This window comes from Erithacus rubecula (assembly GCF_903797595.1).
Source record: "Erithacus rubecula genome assembly, chromosome: 22".
Taxonomy (NCBI): Eukaryota; Metazoa; Chordata; class Aves; order Passeriformes; family Muscicapidae; genus Erithacus; species Erithacus rubecula.
In genome coordinates this window covers 10,140,796-10,165,794 of record NC_136674.1, presented here as the reverse complement: position 1 = coordinate 10,165,794, position 24,999 = coordinate 10,140,796, and the positions used below count along the sequence as shown (strand labels likewise).

The 24,999-nt window shown below is 61.7% G+C and overlaps 5 protein-coding genes and 1 pseudogene across 8 annotated transcripts in view; 2 read left to right on the top strand and 4 right to left on the bottom strand.

Annotated features, from left to right (window-relative positions):
• The window catches only part of MTMR4 (myotubularin related protein 4), a 57,031-nt gene extending 55,664 nt beyond the window's left edge, over window positions 1-1,367 (bottom strand). The window contains exon 1 of one of the 2 annotated variants that reach the window (XM_079324758.1): window positions 1,242-1,367. The gene's annotated coding sequence lies outside the window, so the exon portion shown is untranslated. Of the gene's footprint in view, window positions 1-666; window positions 1,215-1,241 lie in introns of those variants that run through there. The other variant, XM_079324759.1, reaches the window with a different exon arrangement.
• A 4,203-nt stretch (window positions 1,368-5,570) lies between these two features.
• ABHD11 (abhydrolase domain containing 11) lies at window positions 5,571-8,575 on the bottom strand. 2 transcript variants are annotated; one of them, XM_079324667.1, is made up of 6 exons: window positions 8,422-8,575; window positions 7,511-7,646; window positions 7,241-7,414; window positions 6,645-6,815; window positions 6,366-6,547; window positions 5,571-6,084 (listed from the first exon to the last, which is right to left on the bottom strand). In XM_079324667.1, the coding sequence occupies exons 1-6, from the start codon at window positions 8,514-8,516 to the stop codon at window positions 5,952-5,954; spliced, it is 891 nt and encodes a 296-aa protein (XP_079180793.1). In that variant the 5' UTR covers window positions 8,517-8,575; the 3' UTR covers window positions 5,571-5,951. The 2 variants fall into 2 exon arrangements, with proteins under 2 accessions (XP_079180793.1, XP_079180794.1); XM_079324668.1 differs by having other exon boundaries at window positions 7,241-7,418; window positions 8,422-8,550.
• A 719-nt stretch (window positions 8,576-9,294) lies between these two features.
• LOC306811193 (claudin-3-like) lies at window positions 9,295-10,964 on the bottom strand. Its single transcript, XM_079324666.1, has one exon. The coding sequence runs from the start codon at window positions 10,316-10,318 to the stop codon at window positions 9,674-9,676; it is 645 nt and encodes a 214-aa protein (XP_079180792.1). The 5' UTR covers window positions 10,319-10,964; the 3' UTR covers window positions 9,295-9,673.
• A 5,319-nt stretch (window positions 10,965-16,283) lies between these two features.
• On the top strand, window positions 16,284-21,462 carry LOC306811456 (claudin-4 pseudogene; annotated as a pseudogene). The gene is made up of 2 exons (XR_013777852.1): window positions 16,284-16,361; window positions 20,690-21,462. The product of XR_013777852.1 is annotated as a claudin-4 pseudogene (transcript).
• Window positions 16,809-18,639, top strand: LOC306811406 (claudin-4-like). Its single transcript, XM_079325077.1, has one exon. The coding sequence runs from the start codon at window positions 17,284-17,286 to the stop codon at window positions 17,911-17,913; it is 630 nt and encodes a 209-aa protein (XP_079181203.1). The 5' UTR covers window positions 16,809-17,283; the 3' UTR covers window positions 17,914-18,639.
• Window positions 21,463-21,876: 414 nt separating the features above from the next.
• On the bottom strand, window positions 21,877-24,606 carry METTL27 (methyltransferase like 27). The gene is made up of 5 exons (XM_079325167.1): window positions 24,413-24,606; window positions 24,211-24,339; window positions 23,990-24,125; window positions 23,772-23,864; window positions 21,877-23,282 (listed from the first exon to the last, which is right to left on the bottom strand). Exons 1-5 carry the CDS (start codon window positions 24,518-24,520, stop codon window positions 23,044-23,046), a joined length of 705 nt encoding a protein of 234 aa, XP_079181293.1. The 5' UTR covers window positions 24,521-24,606; the 3' UTR covers window positions 21,877-23,043.
• Window positions 24,607-24,999: the final 393 nt, after the last annotated feature.

Here is a 24,999-nt window from a genome sequence, read left to right as displayed (position 1 = left end):
CTTTCCACCAGCTTTGAACCACACACAAGCACCAAGTCTGGGCACAGCAGTTTTTGCACCACTATGGGAGCTGAGTTAACACTCCTCCTCCTCAGTGAGGTACCAAAGACCATCTCCAGCCCAGCTTCCTGTGTTCATTAGTTTTTCCCAGGCGAAAATTCCTGCTTTCCAGGACAGATCCCACTTCTCCCTCCCTTGTTCCTCTGTTTCCATTTCAGACTCTTCCTGAAGTTTGCATTCTCTGGTAAAAAATGCATGGCCTCCCCAAAGTCCAGTGCCAAACTAACCAGGCCACAGTGTCAAGATTCTCATTTCCCATTTTCTGCTCACCTCTCTGAGTTGCTCATGCAGCTCCTCAGCTTTTAGCTGTCAGTTTCCTTCAAGTCATTGCCAAAATCACTGTCACGATCCTTATGAGATAGTTAACATAACATGCCAAATAACGTTCTAGGAATCCCAATTTAATATGCATTATTTTGAGTTCATCCCACTTCAGTTAATTCAGCAGGAAACTCCCAAAGGCATCGCATTAGCTGCTTCAAGGAAGCCAACGTTTACAACACAGTTAGTTGAGGGGGTTCTATATAAATGTCAAACCTGCGTCACCATCTCCACACCGAACTTCAGCCACCCGCAATTCCAAACCAGCACAGAACCAGCTCCTACCCAACACGGAGGAGAGGCACCTGCTCCAAACACAGCCGTGTGTGGTCTCCAGAGGGGCACCGGGCAAACCCCACCGCATGCGAAAAAGAACCGGATCGGTGCCGCTACTCCGGATCTCTGCGGCACAAGAATCTCCCACCCGCCAGGCACCTCAGGCGGGATCTGCACGGCCCCGGCGCTGCTGGACAGGAGAGGGAGGCGAGCCGCGCCCGCAGCCTCGGCCCGGGAAGGGCTCAGGCCCCGCGGCAGGGCCGGAGCACGCAAGGCCGGCCCCGGCGGGAGCCCCGCGCCCCGTCGCTCGGTCTGAGTGCGACCCCGCCTCCGCCCGCCGGCAACACCGCGGAACCTCCGATGCAGCCCGGCCCGAGCCCGGGCCGCAGGGCCGCCGCCGCCTCAGCGCTGCTGCCCCCGGGCGGTGCCGCCCCTCACGGACAGGCCCCGGGGAGGCCGCGCTCACGGGGCGGCGGGGAGAAGGAGCGGGGCCGCAGGGGGCGGCGGCCCGAGGAGCGGCGCTGGGTGCCGGGGCAGCGGGGGGGGGAGCAGGGGCGGAGAGTCCCGGGCAGCCCCGGCCTCACCTGTCCCGGCGGGTCCCGCCCGGCTCCGGCCGCGCCGCTCCCGCCTCTGCCGCGTGCAGCTCCCGCCCGGCCCGCGCGCCCCGGCCAATCAGCGCCCGGCACGGCCGGCGCCACAGGCCAATCAGCGGAGAGAACGCGTCCCCGCCCAGCGCCACCGGCTGCCAGACCGCGCCCATCCGCCCTCCCGCCAGGCCTATCCCGTGACACGAGAGGGGGCGGCGCCCGGCGCCCGACGGCCAATGAGAAATCACAGCGCGTCCTGCCGCAACCAATGGGCGGCCGCACAGCGCTGCCCCCTCACACGGGGCGGGAACAGGGAGTGGCTAGGCTGTCCCGTCACGTGACCTCCCGGTGACAGGGGCCCCGCCCCCCGCCTCCGGCCCGAGGGTACCGGAGCCTGATGGGTCGTGATGGGTCTCGGTCCCCGGAACGGCCCCTGGGCGGCGGCGCGGGCCAGGCCCCGCAGTCTGCGGAAGAGAGCCTGAGGCCTCCCCGTTCCGTCACCCCGCTCAGCTTCGGGCAGCTGCTGCTGCTTCTCCCCGTCTGGATGTGCCTCCCCCGGGGCTGGGTGGCCTCTGCCCCTCACCTCGTCCCTGCGTTTCCCGATCCTTGCATTTACTTTTGCCCTTCACATCCTCAGCCTGCCCTGGGGAACAGCCCCTCTAGTGTAGTTAGGGGGCCATCTCAGGCTTTCTCACAGCCCATGTTTTACGTTCCAGGATCCTGCGGGCTGCATCACAGAATAGTTGACACTGGAAGGGGTGTGTGTAGATCACCAGTCCAACCCCCCTGCGAAGGCAGGGTCACCCAGAGCAGGTGGCAGGAACGCGTCCGGGTGGGTTTGGAATGTCTCCAGACAGGGACACTCCACGCCCTCCCTGGGCAGCTCCAGTGCTCCAGTGCTCCCAGCCGCCAGCACCAGGCGGTGTCTCTGCAGCCCCTGGAAAGGATGAGCTGAGCCAGACAGGTTTGAAGGGTTTGAGGGGTTGACAAAGGGATCTTGGACCTCGACAGAGGAAAACCATCCCTGCCTGATGCCAGCTGTGAGTGGAGCTGTTCCGGGCCTGGCTCTGAGAGGTGCAGGAGGGAGCTTTGTCCCGCACATGCTGAATTATTTGCAAATAAATTGCTTCGGGCGATTTCTCTGGGAAAAATATGTGGGAAAAGGGGCAAGTGGGTAATTAGCAGGAAAAGCCTCGGGGCTGGAAAATGAAGGCGGTAGCAGCACTCTGGGTTGGCAATAAGGCAGGGGGAGCAGGTAGAGAGGTGATGGGAAGGAGGCAGTGCCTGGAGGGAGTGGTGGGGCAGCTGGAGCTATGGCGTGGGGCAGATGTGCCATCCCGAAGAGCATCTGCTCCAGAATGTGCAGAAAGAGTTTGTGGAGCATGTGAGCAACCCACTGATCTCTGAGATGGTGGACAACCTGCTGACCCAAAGGGTTCTGAGCCTTGGTTAGGTGGAAGAGGTGCAGGATCAATGCAGGATGCACGTGGATAAGGCTTGGCTCCTCGAACATTGTTCTCCAGGTAAGGACACCAAGGTAAGCCAGATCTTGACTGACAGCCTCAGGATGGTGGAGCAGCTGGGTGTGGGCTGACTCAGGAGAGATGAAGGGCCGTGGTCTGCTCCTGGCCGGAATCTCTGGTGGGATGCTGGAGCAGGGCCCAGCCCTGGGGAGTGTCTGAGGCTCAAAGGCAAGGGGCAGTTGGGTATCACTGCACTGAGACCCCCTTGCCACCTTGTGCTGTGATGACAGAGCCCTCGGGGGTGGCTGTACCCCGTGAGCCTGAACAGGGGCCCCCAAGGAGCCCTGCCCTGCAACAGCCCCTCTTGCTGCAGGCACTTCCCAGTGTAACTGAGGGGCTTTCTGCTTGCAGGGCCCTGTGCTGTGCACTGGCCTTTCCTGACACTGAGGTGCTCCCTTAGCCCCCGTTGGTATCCAGGATCCAGCAGTGATCCCCGAGTGAGTACTGCGACATCGGGGACGGACAAGGAGCCCACGTGCAGTGGGCAGAGTAGATGAGAGGAGGGCTGGAGCATAACCACAGGCAAGGGGTGAGGGGAGCCAGGGGCGCGGCAGCCAAGGAGCAGGGCAGGAGATCACGGAAGACCTTTGAGGTCATTGAACTGCAGGGAACCCCAGTGCCGGGGTACGCGGCTGTTGGGGACACCCGCAGGTCCCCTAAGCAGCACCAGGGCCAGAGCTCTGTGACTGCCTCCCCGGCACCTCCCCGGAGGCGCGGCTCCCGCCCCCCCACCCCCGGATCTGCCCGCACTCCTCCTGCCGATTTTATTTCCCCCGCCAAGCACTGCCGTGGAAATTGGCTTTTCCTGTTGAGTGTCAGATGGCTCCAAGCCATGCCAGCATGGCAGGAGGAGAGGAGAGGCTTGAGAAAATATTCATATCACTTGTGTATTCCCTAGGATGCCTTGTCCTTTTTCCATGCTGTTGGTCAGATGTGCCAAATAGAGTAATCTTAGAGAAGGTACTCCAGGCTCCTGGTCTGGCACCCAGCATTAATCAGTGAGGGACACCAGTGAAGTCACACTTGATGTCTTCTGTAACCCCAGATACCATGTCCAGCAGATCATCAACAGGCTCTATTCCCACCCAAGGCCTGATAGAGCAGTTTTGAAACCATACCTGCAACAATCACATAGAGTTCTTCCTAAAGGTGGGCTTTGTGATTAACTGCAGCTGTGCCAGGGATCAGACATCCTGCCTGGAGCAGAGCTCAGGCCAGGACAAGTCATTTCTTGGCAGGCCCCTTGGGAGCAGGCTGTCAAAAAGGGGTCTGGTTTTGCCTGGGGAGTCAGCTGGATCTCTGGAGGCATCAGCACCCTGACACTTGATGGGCACAGAGCCCAGTGAGTTGGTGCCAGCCCATGGCATCACTTGTGCCACCAGTGACATTCCTGGACATGCCTCTGGGATGTCACTTGATTCCCTCCCACACAGGAAACACACCTGCTCTCATTCTCCCTGCTGTCTCCCTCACCCAGGTCCAACAATGCTTCCCTATGCTCCCTCAGCAGAGGCCATCACAAGAATGGACTACAGTGTTCTGGAAGCTCTACCTCTTCTCAGGCCACTAATTTCCTGCCATGGAACTCTTCACCTCTCATCTTGTAGCTGCCTTTTGTCTGTGCCCCAAACCTGGTTGGTATCTGCCCCTTCCTGCCAGCAGGAAGGAGTGGAGACAAATTCCCCACCGATCCTGGGCTCCAGAGCTCATGGCTTGGTCCAAAGGTCTTGTGTGCTGACAGCTGGGGCCAGACCCCACCCCTAGCTGGCTGGTAACAACCAAAGAACTCATTTCAGTAGCTTGTGACTCTGGAGCTTATTAGTCTAATGTTTTTTTGTGGGAGAAAAAAAAAATACACATAGGGCAAAAATGTTTGAAATTGAGGGTAATATAGCAGAAAACTCAAGGCCAATGCAGCTCAGCTCCTGAGAGAAGGGAAAAAAAGGGGGAAGGGAAGGGAAGGGAAGGGAAGGGAAGGGAAGGGAAGGGAAGGGAAGGGAAGGGAAGGGAAGGGAAGGGAAGGGAAGGGAAGGGAAGGGAAGGGAAGGGAAGGGAAGGGAAGGGAAGGGAAGGGAAGGGAAGGGAAGGGAAGGGAAGGGAAGGGAAGACAACAAGAACAGCTCTGCAGAAACACAGCAAATCTCCAAACATCCAGACCTCGAATAAAACATCCTCAGTCTTCTTCTCTCCCTCCCTTTTGGGGCCTCCAAACAACCCCAAATTAAGCAAACTCATCCCAAGAAGCAGCAGACACCTGGCTCTGGAGCAGCAAAAGCAGAGATAGCTGGTATCTCTATTTTCTGCACACAGAGTGTGTCCCCAGTTGTGACAGAGGAATGTGTCAGTCCCATAGTCACTCCTGCCCTGTCCCCAGCTTTACCAGTTGTCCAATAAAGGGATTTTTGCAGCAGACACTCTGCTCCTCTGCCTCCAGCCCATGGAGGGTGGGTGTTATGCTGCACTGGGAGGATGCAGAGCAGGTGGGAGGTGAGAAATTGTCGGGAGCTGAGGGACGAAGTGACACCTGCCTTTGGGACAGCCTAGCCAGACATGCCCCTTGCTCAGGAAGCAGATCCCCCACTCCCCAATCCTTACACTGCCCTAGGCATAGAGCAAGGATGCAATTTCCTCTGGGAGCCAAGAAAGGTCCTCAAATTGTGTCTCACATGCACTGCTCCCACAGCTTGTCACATTAGGGCCCAGTCCAGCTGTGGCTTCCCACCAGCATCCCTGCTGCCAACTGAGAACCCCCTCCTACACTCCCCACACATGCCCTGCCCTCCATGGCCACATCCAACCCCAGTTCTGCCTTGACACAGATTCAGCTTTATTGCTTGTTCTGCAAAGTCACAGCCAGATTCAGGAAAGGGTCTGGCAATAGGAAAACAAGAGGACTCTCCTCCCCCCTCCATGCCTGACACCCCTGTGCAAGCAGGACAGTGTCCTGAGCCAGTGCCATCCCATGTCCCTGTGAGGTGGCAGGAGATCTCAGCAGATGCAGGGGCCTCTCTGCTCTGGCTGCAGGAGAACCAGGATGGGAGAAGGTCTTGAGGCAGGATCAGACTGCACTGAGGACAGCCAGTCCCAGCTGACACCATCCACAAAGCCTGAGCCCTGTGTCACTGCCCAGAGGTCCTCAGGATCCACATGGTCCTTGCAGAAACCCTGGTCCCCAGTGCTACAGCTATGGCAGGAAACTGAGGACAGCAGTGATGAATTCTTCAAATTTATCCTGATGGACTATGTGGCCTGCACCTTTAATGTACTGGATCTCTGCCTTGGGGAAGAGGCGTTGGATTTCTGGGTAGTCTCTGGAGCTGCAGGACAAGGGAACATGCCATGATCAGAGTTCCTTCCTGGTGTCTTCCCTCACCCTTCCCAAGCAGAGGATGATCCCAGGTATGACTTCCTCCCTACTGGGAAAGCCCAAGGGGCCCCCAAATTCCCCCTCACTCCAGTGTGTCGGTGACACTGGCTGATGGAGGAACAGCCCTTGCTCAGGACCTTCCCCATCCCAGGGGCTCCTCCCACCCTCAGCAGCTGCAAAGAGCACAAAAGGTCAAACCACAGACCTGGAACAGCTTCTCTCCAGTCTCACCTGATATAGGGTGAGTCGGACCCTCCCAAAAAGAGTACAGGACCAGGATAGGGCTTGTGGAAGAGAGGGAAGTTCATGATATCTGCCAGGTGCCGGGAAATTGCCTCCAGGTTCACCCGCCACACGTAGCGACCCTCCACCTCCACCAGGTTGGTGAGGAGGAACTGTCTCAGCTGTGGGAGCTGCCATGGAAGGGGATCATGTGCTCTTCAGTAAGAGCAACGAAGGAGGATGTCCTGACACCCTCCATCCTCCCCCATCTCCCATGGGATTTCCTACCTTGACCACGGGCTGCAGCTGGTCATCTGCCAGCTGGCGTGCTGCAGAGCGGGACAGCCCTGCTGGGACCTTCACCTCCTTCATGGCTGAGATGTAGGCAGAGAATTCGGACACGGGGGCAGTTGTGCCAGGACTAATGTCTACAGAGATGAGGCGCTCCACCAGGTCTGGCTGGAGACACAAGCAGAGCAGATCAGATGCCAGGATCTCCCAAGATCTCCCCAGTGGAGCAGGCACAGGGCTCCACTCAATCAGATTCCCTGGAGGCTCTTAGCTCCCTCCTGTTTCAGCAGAGACCTCCATGTACCCTTCCCAGAGTCCTTGTGCTTGGCACAGATCTCCAAGCTACCTCACAATCGGTGCTGGAGGGACAGGGCAGAGCATGGGCTGGTGGACATAGATTTGCTTCTGCTCCTGTAGCCTGCCATCCAGCTCTGTGTGGGACAGCACCCATGATGATACAGACAAGTCCCTGTGGAGCTGGGGGCAAGGCTGGCATCAGCAAACACTCTCAGAAGGTGCCATCCCCTTCCTAAAGCTCCCCTCTCCGAACTCCCTGAGCCTGTGACCCCACTCCCATCCCCATGCCTGCTGACCCGCTGCAAGGCCAGCGTCATGGCCGTCTTGCCCCCCATGCTGTGTCCCACGAGGATGCACTTGGTGATGCCCAGGCGGCTCAGGAGGTGCTGCACGTCCAGACTCATCACTTCATATGTCATCATGGGGCTGTGGGGGCTGCTGCCATGGTTCCGGGCATCCACTGTCAGGACCTGCCTGGGCAGAGGCAGCATGTCACCCCAGGCACTGCCCACCATACCCCGCACCTCTCCTGTGTGCTGCACCTCCCCTCAGCCCCTGGGTCTCACCTTGCCACTACCACGGCGCACCAGTGTCTTGGCCACTGTCTTGAAATTTCCCTGGCTGCCAAAGAGCCCGTGGAGAAAGACGAGGGGTGGCCGATCCCTGCGACCCTCCAGCTCCTCATGGGCCAGGGGCACTGCACTGCAGGGAGACAGTCATGGAGTATGGCCAGAGGTGCAGGGAGAGAGTGAGCCCTGCCCCTCTGCCCAGCCCTGGTGAGGCACATTTGGCATGCTGTGCCAGCTCTGGATCCTCAGCACAGCAGCACAGGTAGCTCCTGCAGCAGGGCCAGCACGGGCTGGGAGGATGAGGAGGGCTGGAGCATCTCAGGGCCCAGGAAAGGCTGAGGGAGCTGTGTCTGCTGAGGCTGGAGAGGAGCCCCAGCTGAGAGGGACCCTCAGCCCCGGGTGTCCCTGTGTGCAGGGAGGGGCAGAGCAGGGCCCAGGCTCTGCTCCAGGGCCCAGCAGTGGCACCAGAGCCACGGGCAGGGACTGAGCCCAGCAGCTGCCCCTGCACAGGAGGCACAACTTGTGCCCTGGGCAGTGCCCAGCCCTGAGCAGCTGCCCAGGGAGGGGCTGGAGTGTCCCTCAGGGGGATATTCCAGAGCCACATGGACACGGTGCTGTGCCCTGTGCTCTGGGATGGCCCTGCCTGAGCAGGGAGGTGGCACCAGGGACCCTCTGTGCCCCCTGCCAGCCTGGCCCAGCCTGGGGTTCCATGACAGCGCGCCCACGGGCGCGGCTGGGGCACGGCCAGACCCGCCCCCCGCCCGTGAGGGGACCCCCCGTGCAGGGGCTGTGGCTTGACCGAGGCGGGGCCAACCTGGCGGCCACGCCCCTGTTCGCGGGATTCCTCCCTCGGGCCCTTCCCGGGACCGTTTCCACCACCCCCGCCCCGCCCGCGGCCGGGCCCTTACGTGGCCACGGAGCGGGCGGTGGCGGCGGGGGGCTGCGGGAGAGAGCGCGGGAGGGGCGGCGGGGCGGGGGCGCGGGGCAGCCGGCGGAGCACCATGGCGGCGGCGGCGGCGCGCGGGCCGTGACGCGGCGTGCGCCGGCGGCCTCGCCCCTGCCCCGCCCAACGGCGGCGCGCGCCCCCGCGCGGCAGGGAGGCGGCAGCGCGTGCACGAGGAGGGTCACGGCGGCGCCCGGTCACTGCTGCCCCCGCGGGCACCGAAGCGGGCACCGGGGCGCCGGGGTTGTGGCCGGGGAGAGTGAACCGGGCGGGGCGGCTCCCTGCGGGCGGGGTTGTTCCGCAGCGCCCTTCCGCCTGCTGCCGCCCGCAGGCACAGCGGGAGCGGCCGGCTCAGCCCCGCACTCGCCGCCTCCGGCCGCGCTTTCCCCAGGATCGGCTCCGCGCTCCTGCGGCGGCTCTTGCCCCTTTGTCCCTGCCCGCTGGAGCGTGGCGGCGGGCGGGAGGGAGCGGCCGAGCAGGGCGGCCTCGCCCCAGCGCGGCTCCCGGGCGGGGGAAGCGGCTCGCGGCCCCCCCGGCGGCCCCAGACTTTGGACTGCGGGCAGGGAGTGTCTCTGCGGCATCCAGCGGCTCCTCCAGTGCTTCCTGCCCCGACCGTTCCCTGAAAGGAATGCAGGGGGACAAGGGGTCCCCACCCCGAGCAGGGACGCCCTGCAGGGCGCAGGAGGCAGAGGGGCTGCGGCTGAGCCCTCCGCGCCCAGCCCGGTGTCACTCGGGTGCTGCCGTAGCGGGGTGTGTAGGGTGCCTTGGGGGCTGGGCCGCAGCGTCACCCCTCCCTGCGCCCACCTCGATCGTGCCGCACATCGCAAGGACACTCGGGTACCAAAACAGGACACGTTTATTGACAAATGTAACCGGTACAGACCACGCGTAACAGGGACAGACGGTGCCGGGCCAGCAGCGATGGGGGGACACGGCAGGGGGGCACCGTCCCCATCCCGTCCCCATCCTGCCCCATCGGCGTGGCAGGACCTCGCCGGGCGCCGCTTCTCCCGCCGACCCGAAACTGCCTCGTGTTTAACCGAAACTGTCTCTATTTACACAGCCCGGCCCTGACCCCGCGGCCGTCCCCGTCCCCTCCTTCGCGCCCCCCCCGCCCCGGCGCTGCCGCCCCCAGGCCCCATAGAGGGCAATGAGGGGTCCCAGAGTGGGTGGGTGGGGTGGGGGATATCGAGGGGTGCCGGGGGACCCTAGGGGGCTCAGACATAGTTCCTCTTGTCGTAGCTGGTGACGGCGGAGCGTGGGGCGGAGTAGGCCACCTTGCCCGTGGGGTACCTGTCGTCTTTGGGGGGGCAGGAGCAGCAGAGCAGTCCCCCCCCCAGCATCAGCAGTGCGGAGGCCGCCCAGCCCACGTAGAGCGAGGTGCCCAGCTCCCGCTTCTGTGCTTCGATCACCAGCGGATTGTAGAAATCCCGGATGATGGTGTTGGCCGACCAGCAGACAGGGATGAGGGTCATGACACCAGAGAGGAGGAAGATGACGCCGGCGACAATGGTGATCTTGGCCTTGGTGCTCTCGTCCTCCACGCAGCGGGTGCACTGGGCGCCCACAATGGCCACCATTAAGCCCAGGACGGCCAAGATGATGGACACGACCAGCAGGGCGCGGGCGGCTTGCAGGTCCTGCGGCAGCGCCAACATGGAGTCGTAGACCTTGCACTGCATCTGCCCCGTGCTCTGCACCACGCAGCTCATCCACAGCCCTTCCCAGAGGATCTGGGCCGTCACGATGTTGTTGCCGATGAAGGCCGACACCTTCCACATGGGCAGCGCGCAGCAGATGATGCTGCACAGCCAACCCAGCACGGACAAGGCCACGCCGCCGATCTCCAGCCCCATCGACATGGTGGACGGTTCAGTGACGTGCTCCAGGCGATGGCCGAGAAGAACCCACGGACCGAGACCGTCGCTGCCACCCGCCGCCGCTTGCAGCCGGGGGATCGGCTTACACCTGTGCGCAGTGCTATTTATATGGGCTGGCCCCGGGGTGGGGTTTCAGTGCTGGCTGCTGGACGCTCCTCTGTGCTCCTCCGTCACCATCACCTGCGTCCCACACCCTCCCCTTTGTTTGCAGAGATGGCGCCCGGGTAACCAGAGAAGGGCGGGAGGAGGAGAAATGCCACCTGCCACAGCCATCCCCTGGTTTCGGCTGATGGGTATCAGGAAGCACTGCCACCATGCTCATTCCCACCCAACCCCTTCTGTGCACCTGGAAGTCCCAAGGGTTCACCTTTCCCCCGCGGAGGTGCTGGCAGGTCAGGGTTTGTTGATTTCTGTAGTGTTGTCAGTACTCACGTTTAACTGGGGTTCGGTGACCGTTGGGCACCTTTGCATCACCGTGCAAAGTGCAACCCCTTCACCATGCCCTGAGGTTTGTGTCACCATTCCAGGGCACCTGTGGGTGCTCCCAGCCCAGCAGGAACCCCTCCAGCCTGGCCCCTCCTGTTCCCACCCTGCTGGACCGAGAGCACTGTCAGAGATCCTCTGACCAACTGATAAATATCTTTACTCATCCTGAACAAGTCTTGTGACCTTGAAGGAAGCAGATAATGCACGTAACCACCCCAGCAGCATTTCCCTGACAACCTGAGCTGGCACCCAGCAAAGGGAAAAATGTTCCAAGGCATAAGCAATCCCTTCAGACCTGGCAGCAACAGCTCCATGGCTTTGGGGTGCGTGTTTCCCCCTCCCCAAGCCTTGCATGCCGAGGATAGTGCCAGTGCTTTACAGTCCCCCTCCCCCAGGAATGCAGCTGCTGGACACAGACTTGCTCCTACCTGTTCCCTGCCTGCTCCAAAAATCTCCTCTACAACTTATTAACTACTCAAGAGCGTGTTGGGATGCTGGCAGCTGGCGCTGTGCAGTTGGGATGGGGGTGGAGCCCTGCAATTGCCTGGCTGTACCCCACAGTACCCTGACACTCCATAGCCAGAGGGGTTGGAGTTGGGTGCCCTCACAGTGTTTTGACAGCCAGCAGCCTGTGGGGTTTTGTTTGGGTGCCCCACAGTATCCCAACACCCCATAGCCAGGGGGGTTGTATTTGGGTGCCCTGATACCCTGTGTTTGATGGATCACCTTCTATTGCCTTGCAGCACTCTGAACCCCCATAGCCAGCGGGGTCACCCCACAGCACCCTGATACCCCATATATGGCTGGGTCAGTTGTTGTCACCCCATGTCACCCAGCACCCCATATCCACCCAGCTTGATCTCTGGCCCCCTGCAGCACCCCATGTCTGACCTCCACCACGCTGTGACACCCCAATACCCCCATATCCAGCATCTGCCAACCAGCAGCATCCCCAAAATACCCTGTACTTGGTTGGGTGAGCTTCTGCCACTCCACTGTAGCGTGATCACCCACCTGAGGGCACGCAAAATCCCCACAGTGGTGGGGTACCCAGGGGTGACACTGTCTGTGCTGCTGGGGAGATACCGTGCAAACAGCCCCCAGGGTTCTGTGCCCTTGTTGCTGGGGGCTCTGGGGGTCCTGGCCCTTGGGGGCTCCTCGGGGTGAGTGTCCACAGTCCAGTGCTGTCACAGTGACAGTGGGCACAGGGCCAGGCCTGCTGGGCTGCCAGCAGCAAGCAGAGGGGAGGGTGGGCTGCCAAGGGACCCCACGTGTGCAGGCAGGGAGTACCCACGGCCCCGGGGTGCAGGACTGCACAGGCACACAGGTGAACACACTCACACAGGTACAGGCACACACACACAAACCTCAAACACAGACAGGTACACACACACACAAACCTCAAACACAGATAGGTACAGGCACACAGACACCACAGACACCAGAGATACACACAAAGACACCACAGACACATGTACTGGTACAGGCACACACACACACCACATATACACACACACACACACACCCTCTGCCGGCAGCAATGCCTGGCATGCAGCCACACACACAAACACACAGACACACAGACAGACACACAGACACAGAGCGACAGACTCAGACATGCAGAGACAGACACATTGATTTATAGACTGACACACACAGAGACTCACAGATTCACAGACACTCAGACTCACAGATACACACAGAGACTCAGACTCACACATACAGAGACTGCCACAGAGGCAGAGGTGAACAGGCATATTTTGGTGGTACAGATGTACACATGCACACCCTCCCCCAGTGCACACGTGGCTGTGGGGTTGTGGGGTGAGAGGAGACCCCAGGCAGGGCTGTAGGGTTGTGGGAATACCCCAAGCAGGGCTTTGGGGAAGGGTTATACCCCAGACAGGGCTCTGGGGAAGGGAGTTTACACCCCAGACAGGGCTGTGGGGCACAGGAGTAAGGGTAAGGATATACCCCCAGGTCTATGGAACAATGAGCATACTCAATATCATGGCATGGGGCAGGGGAGATAACCCACATAGGAGTGGGAGGTAGGAGGGAGGGACATCTCTGGGCAGGGATATGGGACAGGGAGTATACTCCATGTAGGGCTGTGGGGCAGGGGAAGAGTGGAATACTTGAGACAGGTATATGGGATAGGAGCTGTTGGGGCAGGGCTGGGGTGGGACAGGGCAGTGAAACACCGCAGCCCCCGACCCTGCAATCAGAGCCCCACGCACGGCGTCCCCACTTTGTCATCCCAAATTGCCCAAAGTACAGGCTGTGTCCAGTGTCGTGCCGGCCTGGGGCAGCTGCTGCCCTCTGACTCACGACAGAGGAAGGGGCAAATCACTGGGGTTTCGGGGTGCCAGCCACCCCCGGCAGGACACATTCTTGTGGTGAGCAAACCAGCTGTTTACTGAGGAGCTGAGCAGGGCCAGCGTCCCTGGGGGATTCCTGGGACCATCCCCACCCCAACTGCTGCATCTCCCTCCCCGGTGCAGTCCCTCTGCACTGCTGCACAGCTGGGGAGGGATGAGAAGTATCCAAGTCCCTCGGGATGGGGGCAAAGTGTGGCAGCTCCAAGAACTCAGTCGTGACACGGGGACAGTTTGTTCCACTGTGATGCTGAGACCCCAAACAAATGTCAGACCCCAAGGTCACAGGAGCATCACCAGTTTGGTGGCCACAAAGGAAGGGCACCTGCGCGGAACGGGGGGACACCCAGTATCACCACACTGATGGACAACATCCCCCATCCATGCACCCGGCACCTGGCAGCACCCCGGGGTGCGCAGGAGGTGACGGCAGAAACCGCCCCGGGCGCCGCGGGGCCGCGTCCCACTCACGTGCGCGGCGGGGCTGGGGTGTTCCCGCCGCTGCGGTCGGGAGTGCCGGCGCTTTTCCCCCCGGGGGAGTGGGGCCGGGGCGGTAAATGCCGCCTTGGCTGCTTATATTTCAGGCGCGGGGCTGCTGGCTCTGCCCCGGCCAGGGCACACAGGCAGCCCATTGTTGGAGCCCCTTCGGCGCGGCGGGAGCAGGTGAGGCAGCTCCGAGCATCAATGGCAGCTCTGTCTGCCAGCGGGGCGGGGAGGGGGCTGCGGCACATGGGGTTGGGGCCGGCGGGGGACATGGACCTGCGGGATGTGGCAGGGGGCTAGTGGCTCGCTGCGGGACGCTGGACCATGCCTGGGGCATTCCCTCCCCGAGAGCTCTGATAGCCTTCCCCAGGGCTTTGCCGTGGCATCTCGCGTCCTCTGAGCATCGCCCGTGCGGACACCCCTATTGCACCGCCCATGACCCCCGTTCTGATCCCTCATCTCCCCTATCCCTTCGCCAACCACTTTGGCAGCGCTTAGGGGTGTTTTCTGTGTTGGGAGCCACTTGTTGCTCAGAAGCTGAACAGAGCTTTGACTTTCAGAGCGACTTCAGGCCGAAGGTCCCTTCTCTTCCCGCGGCACCCCTCCCGATAAGATTTTGCTTTCCTATAGCGAGAAACAACCTGACTGTGCATATTTGAGTCAGTACGAGGGGTTTATGTTGGGCAAGGATGTTTTTTGGGAACATTCAGTCTCTGGGCTGTCGGTAACTAATCCTCGGCCTCCAGTGGGGAGAGGCTGCCCCGCTCCTCACAGGCTGAGAGGGAGGGCTGCTGGCACTGCCTCGCTTGGCAGATGTGAAGCCTGAGATCCCGGTGGATCATCGTTTGCTGGCAAGTCTCACCTGCCTTTTCGAGACCTTGAGGTAGCCGGGTTGGTGGGTCCATGTGTGGGTCCTGGGGAATGAGAAGCTCTCAGCTCAGTGGTGTGGGGTATGTGAGGTGGGACTGTCACCCGTGTCCTGGTGGTGATGTCCCCAAGCCCTTTTTGGCAGGAGATTCATGCCCCAAGCCCTCTCTCTGTGGGGTGTCCTCCACCCAGAGCAAGGTCAGGGTGACACAGCCTGTGCTGTGCACCCAGCAGTGCCTGGCATTGTGGTGACACTGTTTTTAATATCACCTCCCTGCTGGGGAATGGCCTCACTGCCAGCTGAGGGGCTGCAGTGTGTCTCTGTGCTGGTGAACCCAGGACAAGTGTCAGAAGGTGTTTCCTGATGGATGTGCCAGGATGTGAGTTCTGCCCTCATCAACCCTCTCAGTACAGTGTAATAGGGATGGAAACCCAGGCTCCTGCATGTCCTTCAAATCCCACTGGATTTGGGGCAGGGCATCCACACCTGTCTGGGTGCTGGGGCAGGTGCTGGGTGGTGAAGGCTCAGGATGGGTTGAATGTGTTGAGCAGCCTGTTTTGGGGAGGAAAAGCTTCCTGCTGAGCAAGCGGCTGTGGTCCCACCAGGACCTGTGCCTGTGCCATGGCTCCTTGCAGGAGACACTGGGGAACATCTGGGACTGTTTGTGTCCATCCTGCAGGATGCTCTGGGAATGAGCACTGGGACAGGGCTGTGGGGCTGCTGTCCATGTGGGGCTGGTGTCCATGGAGTGGTTGTCCTGGATAGCATGTCCCAGGTGCTTGGTGGTCCCACCTTTGCCACACCACCATCCTCAGGCTCCAAGGGCTCTGGGGTTGGCTGCTGCTCCTCCACGCTGAGCCAGCGTCTGTCGGTCCTGCTGTCCAGCAGTGCTGGGGACACGGGGCTGGCAGTGCTGTCTGGGTGGGTGTGTCACTGGGGAATGTGGGGAAGGCACAGAGGCTGCCCCTGCTGCCAGGTGGGATATATGTCACGTTCCAGCAGCATTAATTACAGTAATTGACTGTCAGAGGCCACGCTGGCACCTGCTCTGCCTCTGAGGGGCAGTATGAGCAGCTCTACATGCAGGGGAGTCCCTGTTGCCCACCTTGCCATTTGTCCCCACGTGCATGTGGGGTCACTGCCCCTACGAGCCACACACATGCGTGGGCATGTGCCTCTCTCCAACCCCAAATAATGTGATGGTTACAGCAGCTGGCTGGGGGGTGAAAGCCTCAGGCAGAGTCTGGCCCGGCGGGGATGCTCTGGAGATTAAAGGTTGTAGATTAAAGGGAGCCCTTGACCACAAGGCTCTGGCCGCAGGGTGGACACATTGGTATGTGAGCAATGTGGGTGTTCCAGGACAACAGAGGGATGGAGCCTGGGCAGCACAAATCAGGCAGTCAGGTCCCTGACCATCCCCTTAGGCTGGGATCTACTGTGAGACATGGGTGTCCCCAGCCATCCTCCTGGCACTGCAGTGCATGGGCCACCAGGCTTGTCCCACCACACTGAGACACGATGCCCACGGACATCCTGGCATGAGCAGTAGTAGCTCCAGAGTCACACCAAGCAATAAGCACAAATGGTTGGATTGTAATGGTAACCCCAGTTTTCCCAGCTTGGGAAAACTAAGATTATCTCAGTGCCTCTTATCTTTTCCACAGGCCCAGGATTAAGCTGAGGTGATGAAACAGTGCAATGTCCATCTGTCTGTCTGTGTTGTCTGTCTGATGTTGTGCTGCACCTGTGCAGGGGCTTGGAGGGAGCAGGGAGGGGGCCTGTGTGAGAGTCATGGATTAAAAGAGGACAGGTGAGCATCAGTATGGCATCGGTGCTGGCACTGGTATTGGCATCAGTACTGGAATCAGTGGACAGGGCACTGGGACAGCTCAAGGCCACATCTGCCCCTCACAGCCATGCAGGCAGAGGGACAAGGGCAGAGCTGGGGCTGAGGGTGGCTGTGTGAACCCTGGCTTGGTATTGGAGCACAAATGAGCTGGGTTTGGGGTCTGCCCCCCTGTTGCCCCAGGCAGTGCTGTCTCTCCTTCGTGGGGAACCAGCAGCCGCTCCAACCGGTTTGTGGGTCTGGGCGGTGACACCTCCTGCCCGAGGCCTAATGGAGGGCTGGAAGTGCTGGTACGGACGCCAAGGAGCAAACAAGAGCCACTTGTGTCCTGCTGGGCACGGAGCCCAGCAGCCAGAGGGGACAATGTGCTGCTGCCCCGGCATGGGGCCATGGGGGGCCAGAGGCTGGGCTGATGTTGGAGCAGTCACCATGAGCTGGAGGGAAACTGGGGCATGAAGGTGTGATGGGACCCCATGGAAATGGTGGAGCAGAGGGTTCTGGCAGTGATAGCAGAGATAGCCAGTGCCTGGCCACCAGCTCTTCCCCATCAGCATCCCGGGCTGAGCCCCAGCGCTGCCCCGGGCATGTCGTGCCTGCCCGCAGCAATGGGATGCACTCCAGCACCTGGGTGGCCTGATCCCGGTCCCCTGCGTGGACCTCCTGCGTCCTCCTCCGTGGGAGCAACCGGGATATTAAGTGTCATCGCTGCAGGGAGAAATCCAAGTGGAAGAATCCCGGGAAACTGGTTCTACCCCTCCGTCCGGTGCCGGCGGCAGGCCGGCGGCTGCGGCAGCGCTCCTCCCTCGGCAAAGGCATATAATGCCTGCCATGGTCCCAGAAGCCGGCACTGCGCGGCGGGAGCGGGCCAGGGCGCAGGCAGCGAGCCATGGCCTCCATGGGGATGCAGGTGCTGGGCATCGCCCTCTCTGTCATCGGCTGGCTGGCCTCCATTCTCTGCTGCGCGCTGCCCATGTGGCGGGAGACAGCCTTCATCGGCAACAACATCGTGGTGGCGCAGATCATCTGGGAAGGGCTGTGGATGAGCTGCGTGGTGCAGAGCACGGGGCAGATGCAGTGCAAGGTCTATGACTCCATGTTGGCGCTGCCGCAGGACCTGCAAGCCGCCCGCGCCATGGTGGTGGTGGCCATCGTCCTGGCCATCCTGGGCACCCTGCTGGCCGTGGCTGGTGGCAAGTGCACCAACTGTGTGGAGGATGACACTGCCAAAGCCAAGGTCATGATCCTGTCTGGCATAATCTTCATCGTCGCCGGTACCCTCATCCTCATCCCCATCTCGTGGTCAGCCAACAGCATCATCCAGGACTTCTACAACCCTCTGGTCTCTGACTCGCAGAAGCGGGACTTGGGCTCGTCTCTCTATGTGGGCTGGGCGGCCTCGGCGCTGCTGCTGCTGGGGGGAGGGATCCTGTGCTGCACCTGTCCCCCCCGCGGAGAGAAACCCTACTCCGCCAAGTTCACGGCTGCTCGCTCGCTGCCAGCCAGCAACTACGTGTAGGAGCCGCCGCGCCTGCCCGGACCCCCCGGCCTCTCCGGGGACCTCGCGGGACTCGCAACCTCCCGGGCTGGGCTGGGACTGGCCGGGCGCCGGGGCGGTGTGAGGGAGGGCGGACAGAGCCGCCTTTGTTCTACCGGGGCTGAAGCCGGTTCTTTAATCTCGGTTGAGACAAGGGACAAGGGGATCCTGTCCCGGCTGCCCGCGGTGGGGGTCCTGCCCCCCCCGGAGCATCCAGCTGAGGCATCTTCTCCGAGACATCACCTGATCTCCTCCTCGAGCGTTTCCTGGCTCCCGGTATCGGGGTGTGCCATGTGGTGACACAGCTCCCAGGAGCCCGTCCCACGGGTGGCACAGGGCTCTCTCTCTCCGCGTGAAGCTCCCCGGGACATGTCTGTCCCTCGGGGTGGGTGGCGGTGTCGGTGCTGGTAGGGACAGCGAACCTGTCCCACGCGGTCATAGGGACGAAGTGGCTTTGCAAACCCCTGCAGGATCTTGAGGGGTGACAGGGGCTCTCACCTGCCTGTTCCCTAATTTTTTACTTTGACCTACTTTCGGGGCTCGGAGCGGCCGTATAGAGTGTGATTTCTCGCGGCAGCTCCCCAGGGCGGGGGCATCATTATCCTGGGAGTGGGAGGGCAGCGGTCGGGCTGGGAAAACCAGTCGGGGAGGCGGGACTGGAGCGGGGCTGTGCTCCCGCATGGTGGGGGGCGACTCCGGGACCCGACCCCATCCATCGCCTCAGAGTGGGGTGCCAGGGGCCGTGAGTGGGCTCTTGCGGTACCCCTGGCTGTGCTGCCGTTCTCCGTGTGTCCAGCCTTCCTGCATTAAATGGCAGCTGCTCAGACCCCGCTGTGCCTCGTGTTCTTTACCCTCTTCAACACCCGCCCTGGTGGTGGGACAGCCAGCTCCTGTACCCTGGACTCCCCTCCACCTGAGAGATCACCAAAATCTGTTCTTCGGAGCCTCTCGAGGTCCCCGCTGCCTGTTCCAGCCCTGGCATCACTAACTGTTCCCCTCCCGTGCCGCCCCGGGGCTGACAGCGGCTGCCTCCACGGCACAAAGCCTTGGCGGCGCCGGACGCGGCGTCGGGGCTGTCCCACGCCTGTCCCACGCCGGACCCGCCGCGATTTTCCCACTCGAGCAGGAAGAAGGTGGCGGGCGCCGGCCGAGGCGGGTCGGGGCGTGCTGGCCCCGGAGCCACACCGCAGCCCCCGCTGGGAGCGCCCCGGGGCCGGCGTGGGCAGCGCCGGCTGCTTTGCCTATCTTGCTTCCGGCACGGCAAGTGCTCCTCTGGCTTGAGAACTTCCTTCCTTCCTTCCCACCTCGGGATTTGTGGGGACGAGGGGTTCCTCCCCGCTCTGGGTGTCTCATCTGGATCTGAGGACTGGAGGGCTCCCCAGTCCCCTCACTGGGCACGGGAGTGGTGGAAAATTCACCTGTACCTGTGGTGCCGGTGGTGAGGTGGGATGTGAACACAACGCTCTGTGAGCATCCCTGGGGATGCATGGAGCCACCACTTGTCCCCTTGCAGGCGGTCACACACCCTGGTTTGGGGTCCTGTGTGGCCCAGGTCTCACTGGTGAAAGATGGCAGGGATGGCTGCCACCATCCCGGCCCCTGCCTGCCTGGAGCATGGCAGAAGGGGCTGTGATTCTGGCCCAAAGGGTCTCTCATGGCCCAGGGGATGCAATGTCCCAGTGCTGGGTGTCCATCCGGCTCCTGACAGATAAAAGGTGCTGGTTGAAGACTGGGGATACAACGGGAGAGGAGAGGCTGGAGAAACCGATACTGGGAGAGGGAAATTGACGGTGAAACCTCTTGCAAGAGCCGCAGGGTGTGCCAGGCACAGCCGATACCTGCTGAGCTTGGGGCCATAAAACCCCGGCTGTTCCCAGCTGCCAAGCACGGCACAAGCACCATGGGTGAACTCTGCTCTGAGCTGAGGGGCTGAGCTGGGTTTGGGCTGAGCCAGGGTCACAGCAGCCACACATGACCATGGTGGAGCTGCAGTGTGCTCAGCATTTGTCCCTGTACCAACCACCCCTCTCCCAGGGATGCTATGGTGGTGACCCCATAGCCCCTCACCAGGGTTTGCCCTCTTGGAGCTGCTCCTGGGGCTTCTCCAGGATGGTATTGTATAAGGTGCTGAGCTCCAGACCTGGGATCAGGGCAGAGCTGAGCTCTGACCCATTTCCATTTTTTCCTGGAGAGGAGATCCTGGGTCTTAAGGGCACTGTGGAATGGCTGTGAGGGCAAAGCCAAACCTGGGGTTGGCAGTGCTGAGTGGTGTGGGGGCCTGCCTTCCCTGCCCATGCCCTTGGCACAAGGCTTGTGGCTGAAGAGACTGAGCAGTCATGGTGGAATGGCACATGGGGTGGGCACTGGGGGATGGCCACCAGGGCAGGATGTGGGGCAAGTGTGGGGTTTGCACTCTGGAGCACTGGTGGATGGGCACAGCGAGCCCCCCATCCTGCTCCCCAAAAGGCATCCCTTACCTGACACTTTCCATGTCCTGTGAAGGGGTGATGGAAGAGCCTGTGCTGTGAGGACGGTGTAGGGGCCAGTGTGACACATGGGGCTCCTGCACCTTGGCCTGCTTGGGGCCAAGTGCCACATGGGTCCCCATCCTGCCCCATGCCACTCATGTCCCCATGCCACTCATGTCCCCATGCTGTCCTGCAGCCATTCCCACCCTGGTTGGGAGCAGGATATAGCCAGATGTCATAGCCATGCTGTCCCTGGGCTGTGCCTGTGACACCCATGCCTGTCCCTGCAGGAGCTGTCGATGGCGATGATGACGATGCAGATGGGAGGACTGATGATGGCCGCACTGGGCTGGCTGGGCTCCATCCTCACCTGTGCCCTGCCCATGTGGAAGGTGACGGCCTTCATCGGCTCCAACATCGTGGTGGCCCAGGTGTTCTGGGAAGGGCTGTGGATGAACTGTGTCTATGAGAGCACGGGGCAGATGCAGTGCAAGGCCTACGACTCCCTGCTGGAGCTCACCTCTGACCTGCAAGCTGCTCGTGCCCTGGTGGTCACCTCCATCTTCGTGGCCTTCCTTGCCTTCTTCATCGCCCTCTCGGGAGCTGACTGCACCCGCTGCGTGGATGACAACAGCACCAAGAGCAGGATCTCTGCTGTGGCAGGTGTCATCTTCATCATGGCCAGCATCATGCTGCTCATCCCTGTCTCCTGGTCTGCCAACAGCATTGTCAGCAACTTCTACAACCCCATGGTGCCTGAGGCCCTCAAGAGAGAGCTGGGGGCTGCCCTCTACATTGGCTGGGCTTCCAGTGCCCTGCAGCTCTTCGGTGGCGGTGTCCTGTGCTGCTCAGGATCTCAGTCCCAGCAGGATCCCTACCCCAAGAAGTACAGGGCAGTGAAAACCTGTGGCCCAATGGGCTATGCCATGAAGGACTATGTGTGAGCTACTGTGCCTAGGTGCCAGCCCAAGGCAGAGCACCACTGTCCCTGTCCTGCATCTCCAAGCCACACCCTGCCCCTGCACTGCCTCCCCCTGCCCATCCCCACTCTGGAAGACCCCCAGCACAGTCCCCATACAAGCCCTTCCCCAGGACAGGGACTATAAACATCCTGGTGCCACCAAGGCTGCCTGGGCTCATTTTGAACAGCGCGGTGTGGGGAGGATGGTGACGCGTCCTGGGGGTGCTGTGTCCTGCCAGCTGCTGTGTTCCAGCACCTGGAACATCCCCATCTTCCCATGGGGATCAGTGCTAGCCAGCCAGGGTACTCCTGGCATTCCCTGCAGCAGGAAACAGGGAGAGGATGATGAGAGCTAAGAGCTGCTCGGGGGGACAGGGGGACACCAGGTGCTCTGAGCCCCCACAGACTGGAAGGGAGCCCAGAGCAAGGCTGAATCTCCCCACACAGGCTCCTGGCCACCCACCCAGCAGGGTGCATATGTCTATTGTGCTGAGAACAACACACAGCAGACAGACAGCAGAGACAGGGATTTATTGAACAGGCCAGTGCAGGGCTGGGGACAGCCACAACCCCCAGCTGCCCAGGAGATAGTGTTGGAGACAAATGGGGAGGGAGCAGTAGGACAGCTACTGATGGGCACAGGGACTCCAAAACATGAGGGACAAAGAAGAAGGGTGACAAGAGCCATGGGGAGGGTGAGTGTGGAAGATGTGGGATGCCCTGGGTGAGAGACAGGGACAGACACATCCATTGCCTCACACTGAGGAAAGCTCCTGAGGGGAAGGATGCAACCTGTTCTCCAGGAACATGGGAACAGGATGAGCAGGAACAGGTCTGAGGGAAGGGAAAAATTTAAAAAACCCAAATATTCCAGCAAGAGATTTGGGTAAAAAACTTCCCAAGGGAGCAGTGGAAGAGGAATTGTGGAGACAGCCCAGCAAGGGGCTGGGGGAACAGGCTGGGCAGGCAGTGCCAGGTGGTTCCTGGGTGGGGAGCAGCCACCAGCTCCCCAAATCCCTTCCAAACTCATTTCCCTGCCCAGGCCATTAAATACAAAGCTGTGGGAAAATGAGACATTCAAGCAGCTATTATGGGATGAAAGGCAGATGTGGTGCTTGGAAACCCTCTCCAGCTGGGAGCCACCTTGGCCTTGCTGCCTTGACTCTGGATGTGCAGGCTCCTGCACCTCAAAGCTGGGTCAGTCTCTAGAGAGGATGAGGTATGGGAGATCACAGGACACAGTGGTTGGAACCCACCTCCAACAGTCCCTAGGTAAAGACTCTGGGGGTGGGAGATGAAGAAGGATCCAGAGTTTGGCCATGAGTGCTGAGATGGACAAGGTGGGGAGAAGACATCCCAGACTGGACATGCCTCAGAACAGCCATGTGGGTCAGTGAAATGTCATGGTGAGTGTTGAGGTGTTGGGGTCAATACCTGAAGGTGGTACCCAGAGCTAAAGGTGGTACCCAGGAGTCCCTTGTGAATCCCAGAGACCCTTCCCATGCTGAGGAACACACAAGGGTCCCAAGCCCTGACCTTGGTGAGAAGGAACCAAGGAAGGGAATAGGGAAATTCTCCCAAAATACTGTCACTTCCAACAGCTGCCCTGCTGCAGGAGGGGGTCACTGGGCTCAGTTTTTAAGGGGTCAAGTGCTCACGCCCCCTCCAGAGCCACGCTTGCTCTCAGCCCTCCTTGAGGTGGGGGACAGGGCACTTCTGGTAGATGTAGACCACCCCGGAGATGTAGCCGTTGCCCTGGGTGCTCTCCTCCTCGGTGACAGCCCTCTCCCAGTACTCCACCTCCTGGGCCAGCAGCTTCTGCCAGGCTCCGCTCCGCTCCTGCTGCCCCAGCGCCGCCTCCAGCTCCGCCTTGTATCGCAGGTTCGAGGGGTTGCTCCTCGTCGTCAGGCACAGGAAGCCACCTGCGGGACAGGAGACAGGTAACACTGACACAGGGTGTCCCTTCTGGGGACGGCATCCCTCGGGGATACAGAGAGGCACCAACAGCCTGCCAGGAGTCAGCAGGCAGGGGACAGGCAGGGCAGGGGACAGGCACAGACAGGGCATGGACAGGGCAGTGGGCAGGGGATAAACAGGCAGAGATGGGCAGGACAGGGGATCAGTAGGCAGGGAATGGGCAGGGGATGGGCGAGATGTCACGCCTGAGCACAGGTTGTCACACACCAGCACTGTTACTGCCACCTCCTGCCGTGTCCCCCTTCCCAGACGGGGCGGTGGGCAGGGTCACGGACCCCGTGCCATCGCCCGTCCCTGGCAGCAGGGACAAGGCCACGTCCCAGCTGTGCCACGGGTCCAGCGTTCAGCGGGGCACCCACATCCGCCGGGGCTCGTGTCCCACCCCACCGCCCCGGGGGTCCCGGCGGGGAGGGGGAAACGCCCACCCCCCTTACCCGGCTTGGTGACCCGCAGCAGCTCCGGCAGCACCGTGCTCGGCACCTGCCCCTCGCCCAGGGCCCCCACAAGCGTCACGGCATCGTAGTGCTCTGCGAGAACACGGGGCGTCACCGGGGGCACCCTCCGGGGCTCCCCCCGCCCGGTGCCGGCCCGTCACCGGCGGGACACGTGGGTGTCACCGAGGGGTTCCCGGGGGTCCGCCCCCTCCCGTTACCTGCGGGCGCGGGCAGTGGATCCCTGCCCAGGACGCAGAGCCGCAGCTCCTGGTAGAGCCCGGTGCTCCGTGCTCGCTCCAGCATCCCCGCGCTGCCATCCACGCCGTGCAGGCAGCGGAAACCGCGCCGGTGGAGCTGCGGGGACAGAAGCACCGTCACCTCCGCCCCGCCCCGTCCCGTCCCGCTATCCTCGGCCCGCCCCGCCCCGTTACCCCGGTACCTCTCGCGCCACGAGCCCGGTGCCACAGGCCACGTCGAGCAGCCGCGCCTCCGCGTGCGGCGCGGGAAAGGCGAAGGCGAGCGAGGCGGCGGCGAGATGCGGTGCCCGGTACTCCAGAGCTGCCACATCCTGCGGGGACACGGCGGTCAGCGGGGACAGTCGCCGTCCCCCGGCGCTCCCGTACCCGCTGTGTCCCCAGTACCTGCTCATAGCGGGCAGCCCAGCCGTCGTAGAGCCGCAGTCGATCGGGCAGCGCCGAGCCCCGGTGCACCGCGGCCACCCGGTCCCGGACTGCCGCCGACAGCCCCATCCTGGTACGGTTCGGTACCGTCCGGTACCGTCCGGGCCAATTGACCCGCTGCGGGCCCCACCCCCTCACCCATTGGTCCGGGAGATCCGCCCTGGCCACGCCCCCAAAGCCCATTGGCTTCGCCTCCCGCTCGCGACTCTTCCTCAGCGCCTCATTGGCTTCTCGGCCCGCCCAGGACACGCCCCCAAACGCGTTCCCGCTATGACCCCACCCACAACATGCCCCGGAGAACACGCGACCCCGCCCCTGGCCACGCCCCCGCGCTCCATTGGCTGCCGGTGCTGCCCCTCGGGGCGTTGGGAGCGACCAAGTGCGCTGGGAAGGGGGGGAAGGGCCTGGTGTCCTGACACTTGACCAGATGTCTGAGTGGTGACCAAGTGCCCCAGGGGTTGCAAAGTGCCTTGGGGGGATGACCGAGTCGAGGGATGGTGACATCAAATACCCCGGCGGCGTGACACCGAATCCCTGCGGGGAGTGGC

Coding starts and splice junctions, on each gene's coding strand:
- ABHD11 (XM_079324667.1), bottom strand. CDS start 8,516: ATGGTGCTCCGCCGGCTGCCCCGCGCCCCCGCCCCGCCGCCCCTCCCG. Junction 7,415..7,510: donor TGCGCCGTGGTAGTGGCAAG/GTGAGACCCAGG, acceptor CTGCCCAGGCAG/GTCCTGACAGTGGATGCCCG. Junction 6,085..6,365: donor TCCGACTCACCCTATATCAG/GTGAGACTGGAG, acceptor CTTGTCCTGCAG/CTCCAGAGACTACCCAGAAA.
- LOC306811193 (XM_079324666.1), bottom strand. CDS start 10,318: ATGTCGATGGGGCTGGAGATCGGCGGCGTGGCCTTGTCCGTGCTGGGT.
- LOC306811406 (XM_079325077.1), top strand. CDS start 17,284: ATGGCCTCCATGGGGATGCAGGTGCTGGGCATCGCCCTCTCTGTCATC.
- METTL27 (XM_079325167.1), bottom strand. CDS start 24,520: ATGGGGCTGTCGGCGGCAGTCCGGGACCGGGTGGCCGCGGTGCACCGG. Junction 24,340..24,412: donor GGGCTGCCCGCTATGAGCAG/GTACTGGGGACA, acceptor GTGTCCCCGCAG/GATGTGGCAGCTCTGGAGTA. Junction 23,865..23,989: donor TCCACTGCCCGCGCCCGCAG/GTAACGGGAGGG, acceptor GTGTTCTCGCAG/AGCACTACGATGCCGTGACG.